Source organism: Eptatretus burgeri, chromosome 6 (assembly GCF_056783735.1).
Source record: "Eptatretus burgeri isolate ZD-2024b chromosome 6, Ebu_testis_v1, whole genome shotgun sequence".
Taxonomy (NCBI): Eukaryota; Metazoa; Chordata; class Myxini; order Myxiniformes; family Myxinidae; genus Eptatretus; species Eptatretus burgeri.
In genome coordinates, this window is record NC_140966.1 from 77,717,433 (window position 1) to 77,730,614 (window position 13,182).

Genomic DNA, 13,182 nt, shown 5'->3' on the forward strand with positions numbered 1-13,182 from the left:
AGGTGTTTTGCAGGCAGGGTGAGGCTTCAATGTGGTTGACGTCCCTCAGATGGACATCAAACTAGGCATCTCGTCTGCCGGCATTAGTTGTTGGACATTAAAGATCACGGTGTCCTTCATGAAGAGTAGGTGAGCTATCGCCGGCATCCTGGCAAAATTGAAAATCCCTACCCTAACCTACAGGGGGAGGGAACTGCATCAGCAGCACAGCAATGCCCCCTGCCCCCCCCCAACCCCGAGCAATAATGCAAATCAACAGCCACACGCGACACATGAAATAAAATGAATGAATCCCAGATACTTTGAACTCTCTATTAACGATTTCCCTCTCGCCAATTCCCATTCATGCACATAAAAAGAAAAAAAATCTCAACCCACAAAAGTTTACTGCAATTAATGGTGAATAATACATGGTGGTGGAGCTTCTCCCGATTGTACCAGCCACTTATCACGAGCGAAGATCACAGTGTTCAGCATAGACTCGTACAGGAGGCAGTAACCCATCCACTCGCTGATTATAATGTCCACTTTCTCCACAGGCAGCTCGACTTCCTCCACCTTCCCTTTGATTATTGTAATGACTGTGAGAAACAGGGAGAATCCCGGAAAGAATAAAGAGAAGAACAGGATATTCAAGGCCAACGGACCCGTACTTGAGGTGGGATCGAGGATAAGGAAGTCCTACAATTCAACTACAAAGTTACAGGAGCCAATCAATGAGAGGGATAATAAATATATCAATGAGGGGAACACATGTGCTGATTTTGGTGATCATTTGCATTTTTTTATTCTCACCATGATCCAAATTGTTCGTGCTAATAATCTTCTCAGAGAAATCGCATATACTTGAGCACTCGATCTGCAAGGTAGAAACAAAAATCATGAACCATTTGAAGAACTAGAACGGGCACTCAGTAGAGCGCATACCTTCGCCAACGCTACATTTGCCGCCCCCCCCCAGAAACCGTTGATTGTGGGGGTATTTAATCCCATACCACATCTGCCATCTCATACGTGTTATGATGGATTAAAAACATTAAATTTCCTGCTGTTTGACACTGCTTCACGTACATTGTACAATTTCTGTATGAACTCCCTGACCTTTTTGGGTGTCGGTGTCAAGTCAATCTGATGACAACTGGTCACATTATAACAAATAAGTTCAGTGACACCCCCCCCCACCCCCCAATGCTTTAAACTCACCAATAAAGTCACTGTCAAATATTACACATCACAGGATAGGGAATTGAATTCTAAACATTTTGAATCTACTTACGTGCAAATTGTATAGGAATTGACTGCATTATGATAATAAAGGTCGTTGACCCCCCTGACCTTTGACCCAAACCGCCAACAAAGGTAATGACGTCATTGTGTGATATCGTATATCACAAGATTGGGCATTGAATTCACAACATTTTGTCATTGGTTGCATGCAAATTGGATAAAAATCGACCGCACTATGGCAAAATGACGATTTTGACCTTTTCATGACCTCGACCTTGACCTTTGTACTCTGAATTTTGTAATTGGTATTAGAGTGTGGGGAACAGAACAGTCAACATTTTGGTGTTGGTTTCATGAAAATCGGATAAGAATTGACCTTGTTATGACTAAAACCGCACATTTTGCAATGTTGTGACCCCCCCTGACCTTTGACTCCCAACCGCTAATAAGGGTTATTACGTCATTGTGTCATGTCACATATCACAAGATGGGGCATTGAATTCTGAACATTTTGGCATTAGTTGCATGCAAATTGGATACAAATTGACCGCGCTATGGTAAAAAGACGATTTTGACCTTTTCATGACCTTGACCTTTGACCTGATCGCTCCCAAAATCTAATCAAATGGTCCTCGGATAATAACCAATCATACCACCAAATTTGCTGCGATTCAGTTCAATACTTTTGGAGTTATGCGAATAACAAACAAACAAACAAACAAACACACATATTCACAAATAAATAAATACACAGCGATCAAAACATAACCTTCGCAACAAAGTTTGCGAAGGTAAGCAGAGTGAAGTCAATGGCGTGCTATCGCAAATCCCCACGCTTCGCATCTCAAGGAAAGTTGAAAGATGGCGAATACTTCCACCAGGAAAGACCCAATATCAAATTTTAGTTAAAAAAAAAATTCCGTTGTGACCCCAAGTCCCTACTCATTGGGACATGAACCGAGGGTCAAATCGAAAAAAAAAAAATTGTGAGACATTTCAGGTGTCTCCTCAATACTGATTGCATGTACAAAGTTTCATTCAAAAAATGTTTTAAAATGTGCCCGTAATTGCATTTTTTGGTATTTCACCTTTTGTCCACTCCCAGGGGGGGGCAGGGTCAAAATGACACTACTCTTGCACCTTTGTGCCATTCAGTGATCTTAACAAAACAAGTTTGGTGAATTTCTGACCAACCATTGAGGAGGAGATAATATGACAGACAAACAGACAGACAACAGACAGAGGCAATTGCAATATCCCCTTGTTTTTCAAAAAACATGAGGATAATTAAAGGGAATATGCACAGATATGTGGCAAATACGAATTTATTTTTCCCACATAGTTTCCATCAGCTGCAATTAACTTTAAAGGTCCCACGACACTCAAAACTTTCTGGTTATTATCTTGCCAAAACGAAGTTTTTGCAAGATATGTTAGTCAGCTTGTATGTTTTTTTTTTTGTTCGTTTGTCTAATCACATATCGATCACTCTGCAGAGCACAGTTATCATTGGAAATTTTTATCTTGCCAAAACGAAGTTTTTGCACGATATGTTAGTCAGCTTGTATGCTTTTTTGTTTGTCTGAAATCACGTATAAAAAATTCTGCAGAGCACAATTATCATTGGAAATTTTTGTAACTTCGCATATCAGAGGCCTATAGAGGTCCCTTTCAGCGCACAAAATTTTGAAGGTCAAGGTCACTGTCGCAAATCAGGGGAGTCGACGAAACCCTTATTTTTTGAGTAATTTTGATCAGATCGTCTTCAAACTGCATGGGAATATAAGGCATGGTCTGGCGCTCAGCTGATTAATTTTTGGTGGCGATTGGCCTTGACCTTCATGGTTAGCGCCTAAGGTCAAACAAACATATTTGACCCCAAGGTCAAATTTTCAAGTTTTAGGATCCATATAGTGTAGTACCTCAAATTGAATACCTCGACGAGTGCTTTCTAGATATGTCAAGCTTGAGACATTATGACGTCATTTGGTGACGTTATGAGGCAAACGAATATTTTTCATGGTTACTCTGTAGAACGATTCTCAGAGGCAGATATTATGGCAGATATTCTCTCATAGGCAGATATTCCTCAAGGAGTCGCTCCTGGTGAATAGCAGCTCTGTTCACCTCAGTGTGACCTTAAAGAAGTCACACGTGGTCACCTTTTAGCAAGATACGGGTCACCCTGCGGGTGACATTGGTTTATTTTAATTTAAAGTGCAAACTCTCCTAAATTTTAACACATGAAAGAGCTCCTCATTTCGAGCTGAGGAAGTGTTCATTCGTTATTGCAGCATTTATACTTTTGGAGATATAATGGAAAGTGTCCATTTAAGGTGTCTGAAAATCATGTTTTTTGCACCTCCATGCTCAGAAGCCATTTTGAAATTAAAATACTTACAGTCTTGATCTTTGTACACAATACACTACACGAGTAGTCGCATTGGTCTGCATAGTTTCAGCTTCCTCTACAATTTCTAACACTATTTAACAGCCTCCTGAAAGTGGTCAAAATCATTCTTATGACAGGTCGTTTGAAATGTATGGTTTTTTTGAATTTATTATCTTGCCAAAACGAAGTTTTTGCAAGATATGTTAGTCAGCTTGTAAGTTTTTTTTTTGTTTGTCTGTAATCATGTATCGATCACTCTGCAGAGCACAGTTATCACTGGAAATTTTTGTAACTTCACATATCAGAGTCCTATAGAGGTCCCTTTCAGCGCATAAAATTTTCAAGGTCAAGGTCACTTTGTCGCAAATCAGGGGAGTCGACGAAACCCTTATTTTTTGAGTAATTTTGATCGGATCGTCTTCAAACTTCATGGGAATATAGTTCATGGTCTGGCGCTCAGCTGATTAATTTTTGGTAGCGATCGGCCTTGACCTTCATGGTTAGTGCTGGAGGTCGAAAGTTTTTGACCCCAAGGTCAAATTTTGAAATCTTAGATACCATATCGAGTAATACCTCATATGAAAGCGCTTGATAAGTGCTTTCCAGATCTGTCAAAAGTTTGACGCTATGACGTCATTTGATGACGTCATGACGAAAAAACGGATTTTTCATGAAAAATTAATTTCCTCAGTTCTCATCAAAATCTCTTGATATTTCATGTACAACGGTCCTGGAGAGATACCATTAACCGTACGAAAATATAAAGGTCAAGGTCAAAGGTCAAGGTCACAAAAAGTTCAAGCATCAAGGTCGACGAAACCCTTATTTTTGAGTAACTTTATTCGAATAAATAAGTCACTCATGTTCACATTTTGGCAAGATACTGGTCACCCTGGGGGTGACATTGGTTTTTTTATTTATATATTAACTTGACCTTCCCAGTGAAGATATCACCCATGTTTCTTATTTTAAATCAAAAATGGGATAATTAGACCAATATTTCGAACATTTCTGGTGCTTTTTACAACTTGCTATGCCCCGCCGCTTAAAAAAGTTGACTTCAGTGAACCGCAGCGTTGACGTCATCTGCAGAAACTCGCACAGAGTGGATTGACTAGATGTCGCGCGCCGTATAAAGTACGTACAAATGTATTGTGCACATGTGTTTGCTATCTCACTGATCGTCTTAATTCCTGTGATTGTTTCGTGGAAAATAAATTCTGCTTCTGAGCCGTGTATGCACAACAATCACGAGGCAATTATTTATCCCTTTACTACCTTGTCGTAGTCGTGTACAAATCCAATACATGTATGCACAATAAAGGGCTATACCATGTCCACAAAATATTAAATGTGACTGTTGAACGTTTCCATTAAAAAATAAACTTACAGGGACATACAAGTAAAATACGAAAGATTAATATTGCATCATTTCAAGGCGCAAGGAGATAACTTTAAAATCAAACAATGTGAAAAACCTGCACCCACATTTTGCAGCTTATTGAATTGTTCGTTGAAACCAGCCTGCTGGGATAGGTACGATTCCACATACATGCAAGCCAGGTATGGCAGCACTCGACATACATGGGCTTATTCTAAAGTGAAGGTACTGCTTCCATTGGCTTGCTATTCATTAACATTTAACCAAAATGCTGTAAAAATGAACAGGGAAAAATATGTTGGCACAACTATGAAAGACAAATATATCTGTCCTATAATACTGAACAGGGAAAAATATGTTGGCACAACTATGAAAGACAAATATATCTGTCCTATTACACAGCCTCATAGCCTCGGGACTATTACGCATTGACTTATACATTGTGTGCATGCTAATACAAGTTACTGGTCAACTCTCGAGTCGAGACTAGTCCGATAAATCCGTCGTCCATCCGACTCGTCCGATAAATCTGACGTGCTGTAGCTTTCTTTTATTATTCTCTTTTCTTCATAGTTTTCAACTGGTGCTACATGACGACAGTAGGAATAAAATAAATAAAATGCAACAGAACGTCAGATTTGTCAGACTACTCTAGACAATTGTGTCACAAGGTGTGTTCTGCACACAAGTTTTCATCGTATCCGGACAGCGAGATTGCTTCATTTTATGTGCGGAGAGATACGGTCGATGACATGGGCTGGCCTTGCTTGTGATTAATTCACCGCGGAGCAACATGTCTGCTGCGCTGCACTGCGCTGGTCACATTGCGTCACTAAAATATTTCTGATATCGAGCAGTATGCAAGTCGAATTTACATTAATGAATTACGAATAGGATTTAGTCTAACCAGTTGTTATCGCCAAGTCTTCCTTCGATGTCCTCCCGATCATCATGAACGCTGGGAATTTCATCGCCAGTTTTTCTCTGCTTGTCCTGCTTCGGGCTCGAACTGCTAAGGCCGTATTTCATTTCCAGCTGCCTGAACTTCACCTCCTGTGACTACATTATCCCACAATTCTCCATGTGATTCAGCCCAAAATCCTTCATTTCTCTCACACTCACTGTCGCTACCAGATAAATCAAAGTCCATGTCATCCATTATTCAAAACCAAATGTTTGATTTTTTTTAAAGCAGAAATGAACGAAGCAATTGAGTCGACCAATCGAATGTGGAAACACACAGGAAGCCAATAGAATAACGTAGACCACCAACCCGAGTAATTTGCGTGCAGCCTTTGTCGTCCTGCAGTTGACGTCATGTGGGTTACGCCCCTTTCAGTAGAATTTTTAAGGGCGTTCCCGAAGAGGTTTTTTTTTTTTATTTTACATTTTACAGAATGAGTATTGTGAAAAAACAGTCAGATCTGAAATCACGATGAAAAACTCCTATAGGACATTATGTATATGTATATATATATATATATATATATATATATATATATATATATATATATATATATATATATATATATATATATGCAATTTCAGTACTTTTGGGTGTCATGGGACATTTAATGAGCGCATCAATCAGACTCTTGTTTTCCGGTGTCACTGCGGTTGCACGCCGACCACTTTGAGGCTTATCGTCGATACCAGTTTCCCCGCTCTTGAAACGCTTTGCCCAACGTCCAACGGTGCTCACATCAATGGTAAAGTCGCCGTACACATTCTTTAAATGGCTACGAATATCCATTGGAGGAACCTCTTCCACAGTAATAAATGAGGAATGGTGCAATATTACACCTGGTATCTATCAATATTTTCATTCTAAAAAGTTACACTTTCTTCATGAAATGACTAAGTAACACTTGGACTTACTATGTTTTGCCCGACTAGATATGCACAGTCGTGCTCAGAAAGTAGCCAATAGTCACCAAGGCATTTCAAATAAAGTACACCCCAACCAAATGTTTACCAAGGAAAAATCTCATCGGACCGATCAGCTGCAAGGTTTTGCCATTTGGAACTAGATTTAGCACGAAGCATTACTAAAAGTGACATCTTTTGTTTACGGGTTTGTTTGCAGGTTAGTTTGACTTGTATGCCTTCCCAAAATGCTGAACGGAACGAGTTGAAAACTAGTGATTGTCCTCGGGGTGTGCACAGGGAGGTTTTATGGGATTAAAAAAAATTCCTCGTCCCAGTGGTTCAGGGTGGGGGAAGCACCGCAATTCTCACAATTATGTAAATTCTGTAAATGTGTATCGTCAAGTGCTGCCTGGTGGAAGTCGGTATTCGAAGCGATAAATTATAAAAGTGGGGGAATTAACCTGACCCGAAGGGCTGGTTATTTGCTCGTTAAATAAATGACCACAAATTAAAAACTCCATATTTCCTCACTCCCACAATAAATTATTGGCAAGACAGTGAATGGAACATACCCCAAAGACCTTCCTCGCACCAGCTTTCGCAGCAAACATGGACAGAATGCCGGTCCCACTGCCCACATCAAGCACGAACTTGTCCCGAAACAGGTGCTTGTTATGGTAGACAGCGTTGCGGTACGTGAGCGTGCGCACTTCATCCTTCAGCATTTCCTTGGTGTACAATAAATGTGGGCTTCATTGGAACAAAGTGCAATGCTGTAGTGTAATCATCAACATTGAAAAATACAAGTTAGGTTTCAAAATGTGAGAATATATATATATATATATATATATATATATATATATATATATATATATATATATATATATATATATACATACACACATACATACATATATACATACATACATACATACATATATATATATATATATATATACATATATATACATACATACATACATACATACATATATATATACACATATATACATACATATACATACACACACATACATAAATATTCAGTGTATACTAGCAGGGTGTGCTTACACAACGTGAAAGCACACCAATCGTGATTCCCCATTGTTTTGGGTCACTCACCTGCATTTCATTTTTTATTTATTTAGATTTTAATTTATGGATGTTGTCTGACGGTTCTGTGATTTATTTCTGGTGTATTGGCTTTAGTTTCTATCGGCACGCAAAATTTCAGCTCTCTACGTCACCCGGAAGGTACCGATCTTCAATATCACGAAGAAGTCCTTGGCAGTCACGAAGTGGTGAAAAAAGCCCTAAAAGTGTCGATTTTCGATTTCGCCAGTGACGTCACACCATGAACACACCTTGATCCAAATGGAGGCTTTACATAGAGAAACAGTATATTTCGAGATTGGATTCCGATACCGATTCCATCATCAATAGTAACTCTGAAGGTTCTCAGAATGTTGAAACTGATCAGTGGGATTTTGAAGAAACGATTGGAGACCAAATTAGTGAGAGAAATACTTTCAGGGGAATTGTGGAGCCGAATCATTCTGAGCCTTTTACGAGCGATTCAGATGAAGATGGTGTTTGTGAAGATGAAAACACTGGTCGAATGTTCACCACAGATCAGTAGGTTTTGTTTTTCCGTTCAATGGACAGTTTATAAGGGAGGGATTTTGTATTAATCCATAAATTGATTTATAAATATTACTCGAGCAGAAATGTCCGGCATCACCCGACAGCCAAGACCGCCCAGGCACACTCGGACACCGAGGACAAAATGGGCCATGAATGCCTTATCCCACCATCGCAGGCTGACCAGGTGTCTTGCATGTTCTGGGATCGTCCTGTTTCATACTTTCCATGGATGCCATTTTTTTTCCTGTGTCCGTGCCATGCCCCACCGTATTGTCGGTGAGCATGAGATGTCGATGTCCCGGCACAGTGGATGGGGAAGGGAGTGTGTGGTGGTGGTGGGTATTGTGGTGGTGATGGTTGATAGGGGATTGTGGGGTGATGATAGAGGGAGTTGAGGGATGGTTGTGGAGGGGGGTGTGAGATGGTCTTACTGTTTCGAGCGACGGCTGTTTCTTCCGCTTAATCATGTGGGTGGCATCCTCTCTCAATCGTGGCGGATAACCACAAGATCTAGCCATCTATGTTGTTTCATAACAGTGCTCTGTAAAATGTTCTGAGCACAAAAGCGAGTATTTTGTAGGCCCGATCCACACTTAGGTATTTCGGACAAATCTCATACAATTTCTAGCAAACTTTGGGTCTTTCGGCCATTTTCCATTGTTCGGGTCTTTCAGCCATTGTTGTAGTATGAAACCATCTCGGTTTGTTTACTGCAGCCACCAGGGATGCATCGACTCAGCATATTCGTGGAAATTCGAAAATTATTTGCCGTTTGAGTTCAATCGTACCGCGATGTAACCGGAGAAAGCACAGATATGGTGGTCAACATCGGAGGAGGAGGAGAAGGAGGAGGAGGAGGAGGAGGAGGAGGAGGAGGAGGAGGAGGAGGAGGAGGAGGAGCATAAGAATAAGAGAATAAGAATAAGAACAACAAGACCATCGACTTTTAATCACAAATTTCCCCACTTTATAATTTGGAAATCGGAGAAAGGCACATAATATCTATTTTGTGGGGTAGCAATAGATATATTAGCGTCAAGATGGTCTGAGCGTTTTGGTTCCCCTTTAACTTTCGACTTGCATGTATTCTGTTGACGCTCCTCTGAAAGTGTATGAAGAAAATGGCACCGTTTACTGTGAAGTTTCTACAGATGGAATCAATCATGGTTCAGTGAAAATGTTTCCAGAAATAATTCAGTATTTCAATTGGAGTCAAAATTAATTGAGATCCGGAGAACACCGAATGAGACTGACCATACGATTGCTCAATACGTAAAGGAAACTTTTGAAAATAACATAACTCCAAATGAACATATGTTGATTACCCAAATTTTCGGTGAGCTTAGTTATTCTCAATACAACTCCCTTAATATAATTTATGCAAAATAACCTCGAGTCGTTTGCGCTATGGACATATGTAAATGTCAATAACCATGTTATACAGTTTCACTTGAACACAGTACAGTACGTGTATTTTCTCTACCCACTCGTTAAAACATTCCTTCATATTAATTGTGGTAGGTTGGGGTTGGGGTAGTGATGCACAGAAATAGCGAATTATGATGCATAAATTATATAAAGGGAATTACAATAACTTACAGGAAGTTTGGGGCAACGAGGGTTAGGGTTTGACAGGATATAATAACGCATGACGTGATGTCATGTTTGGAGGGGTCGGGAACAAGTGATGTCGAGGCCACACCCACAAACTGCCACAATATAATTTTGAATTCAATTTCATGATATCATTATTATTAATAATCATGAAAAAAAAACAAGTAGTTTATGTTCAACAGAACGTCCAATTTGGTGGCAATTGGCCCAGAAGTTTGGGAGTGATTGGTGTTTCACACAAACACAAATAAAATGACATTACATTATATATATTATATATATATATATATATATATATATATATTATATATATATATATATATATATATATATATATATATATATATATATATATATATATATTTATATATATTGTTAGAGCTGTGGAAATTCGCAAACCACCATTTAGGGCCCGTCGGTGAGATATCTCTAAGTACATGTGTACTCTAAGTACATGTGTACTATATATATATATATATACACAATCATGCGCCACTTAACGATGGGGTTACGTTCTGAGAAATGCGTCGTTAACCGACATAGTCGTTGTGCGAACATCATATATTTTTTTTTTTTTTCGTTTTCGAACATCGCACTTACACAAACCTAGACACCTAGGCGATATAGTGTAGCATATTGCTCCTCGGATACAAACCTGTACAGCATGTTACTGTACTAAATACTGTCGGCAATTGTAACACACATCCAAGAGAGATGGAAGACACGTTAGTTTTACCTTTGTGCTGTTCATGACGGCCATCGGTGTTGTTAGCAGCAGCTTACAATCTCCTCTCGCATCGATTAATTATAGAAAGGTGAATAAATAGCGTTTGGATTTTATAAATACGTAATCATTGCATCGATGTTATAATTTATAAATGAAGAAACGAGCACCTGTCAATTGTGATATATATTTTCGGAACAGAGCGATTGTTTTAACAACATAAAAAGCTTCACTAAAAATAAATTTGTGTTTTAATTTTGACTGTAACAACAACTACTTATTCGCGGAATTCTTTAATTCAAAGGTAATTTACTTGCGAGAAGGTAAACGTGGAAACATTGGTTCAGTTTGAAAGCCGATTTCCATTATGATGGAGCTGGCAGATCCGTCGTATATGCAATCACCGTCGTTGCCCGAAACGTCGTTATGCGGCGCATGACTGTATATGCAAACCACTTTTGTGTGCAACTCATCCAGAATGACCAGACAATGCAGCCAGCACTCTGATGTTCACATACAAATCAATGCAATGATCAGGAACTCTTTGATAAGCCAAAATTAGATCATTCGCTCTCCAGATTTGGCGCTATTGATCGAGGACAGTCCAAAAACAATCCTAAAATTTGAAGCATCCCCTTGTTTTTTTTTTTGTTTGTTTTTTAAACCTTTCCAAAAAAAACATATTTTACCCTTCAATATCAGAAACCTCTGACTTTATCAGGCACGAGACGACCCATGAACCCGTTGGGTTCCCGTTTTGACAGTGGTGAAAGTGGTGAATTTTTGATGAAAAAACATCATTTCAAGAAAGAAAAAAAAAAGATAGCTCCAGCGAACGAACCGCTGAGGTTGTTTGCATTGATCAAATTCTCCCGAAGAGTACTTGACTGAATCTGGAATTTATTTTTAGATCCTCGTGGAGGATCTCCAAGTCTTACTCACGTTGTTGTTCTTCATCTTCTTCTTGTGGACTTTTTTGTTTCACAGCCTACAATTTTCATCGAAACTTCCTGAAACTTGGCATATATATGTAAAAATACCCTGTGCAGACAAGAACCATCTCCGATTTTGAAAATTCCTCCGAGAAAAAAAAAGTTATGACGTCAAAATATTTCCGCTAATGGAAATCACCTAAAAAATTATCTCCGAAACTAGACCAGGTTTTTGAATTCTGTTTGCGGGAATCGAACAGGGCATTAGCAGAGATGAATTACCGCACATATGATTCATCACTCTGACATCATATCAATTTTTATAACGTCATTCCTATTTTTTGACATTTTTTGTTTCACAACCCAGAGTTTTCATCGGATCTTCGTGAAACTTGCCATGTATATGCAGAAAGCCCAAGCGCAGGCAGTAACCATCTCCGATTTTGGAAATTCTTCCTAGAAAAAAAAGTTGACGTCATAATATCGCCGCAAATGGAAATCGCCAATACCATTATCTCCGAAACTAGGCAAGCTGTTTGAATTTTGTTTACGGGAATCAAGCCGGGCATTAGCACAGATAATTTATTGCAAACCTGATACATCACAATGATGTCATATTCGTTTTGATGACGTCATCATGAAGAGGACGAGGATCTTAGCTCATTTGAGCTTGTTTAATAATTTTTTTTGTTGCCCGATTTGAGTGCAACTTGATACTGCACACGGCAGGACAATGGTGAGTAAGGTGGCCCTAAAATTTTTGCGCTATCACGTACCGTTTTGGCTGTATTTTGGGAACATACATACATACAAGATGAGAGTTTTGGTAATATATATATATATATATATATATATATATATATATATATATATATATATATATATATATATATATATATATATATATATATATATATATACACACACATATATACTGTATATATAGTGCTCCCTCGCTATATCATGATTCACTTTTTGCGGCTTCACTACATCACGGGTTTTCAAGTCGAAGTAGAAGAGTGGAAGTCGCCTCCAGTAGAAGAGATTTAATGCTCTTCTTGGCTGTGCAGTACCACATTCATCTCATCAACGTCATCTTCATCGTCATCAGTACTGCACAGCTATCATCATCATCGTCATATTTTCATCAGTACCCATAATACGTTTTTTTTATATTGTATAGTAAAATATAGTATTTTTAAAATTATTTTTGGTTTTAGGCTTTGCAGCCCCATGAAGTCGCATTTCCGATGAAAATTTTTTAATTTTTATTTTTAAATAACTGATTAAATGTGTGTGGGGAAGGTTAATAAGAGTGTGTGGATGCTGTATAATGGTTTAAAATATTGTTGTGGTTGATGAAATTCGCAAACCACCATTCAGGTCCCATAGGTGAGAT

At 38.7% G+C, this 13,182-nt stretch overlaps 1 protein-coding gene across 3 annotated transcripts in view; it reads right to left on the reverse strand.

Moving 5' to 3' along the window:
- LOC147025123 (protein arginine N-methyltransferase 1) overlaps positions 1-13,182 on the reverse strand; it is a 40,304-nt gene that overhangs the window by 11,425 nt on the left and 15,697 nt on the right. For all 3 annotated transcript variants that reach the window (XM_085885770.1, XM_085885769.1, XM_085885771.1), the window contains 3 exons: positions 7,442-7,597; positions 796-859; positions 439-581 (listed from right to left, as the gene is read on the reverse strand). In XM_085885770.1, coding sequence (XP_085741896.1) covers positions 439-581; positions 796-859; positions 7,442-7,597 — 363 coding nt within the window. The remainder of the gene's footprint in view (positions 1-438; positions 582-795; positions 860-7,441; positions 7,598-13,182) is intronic.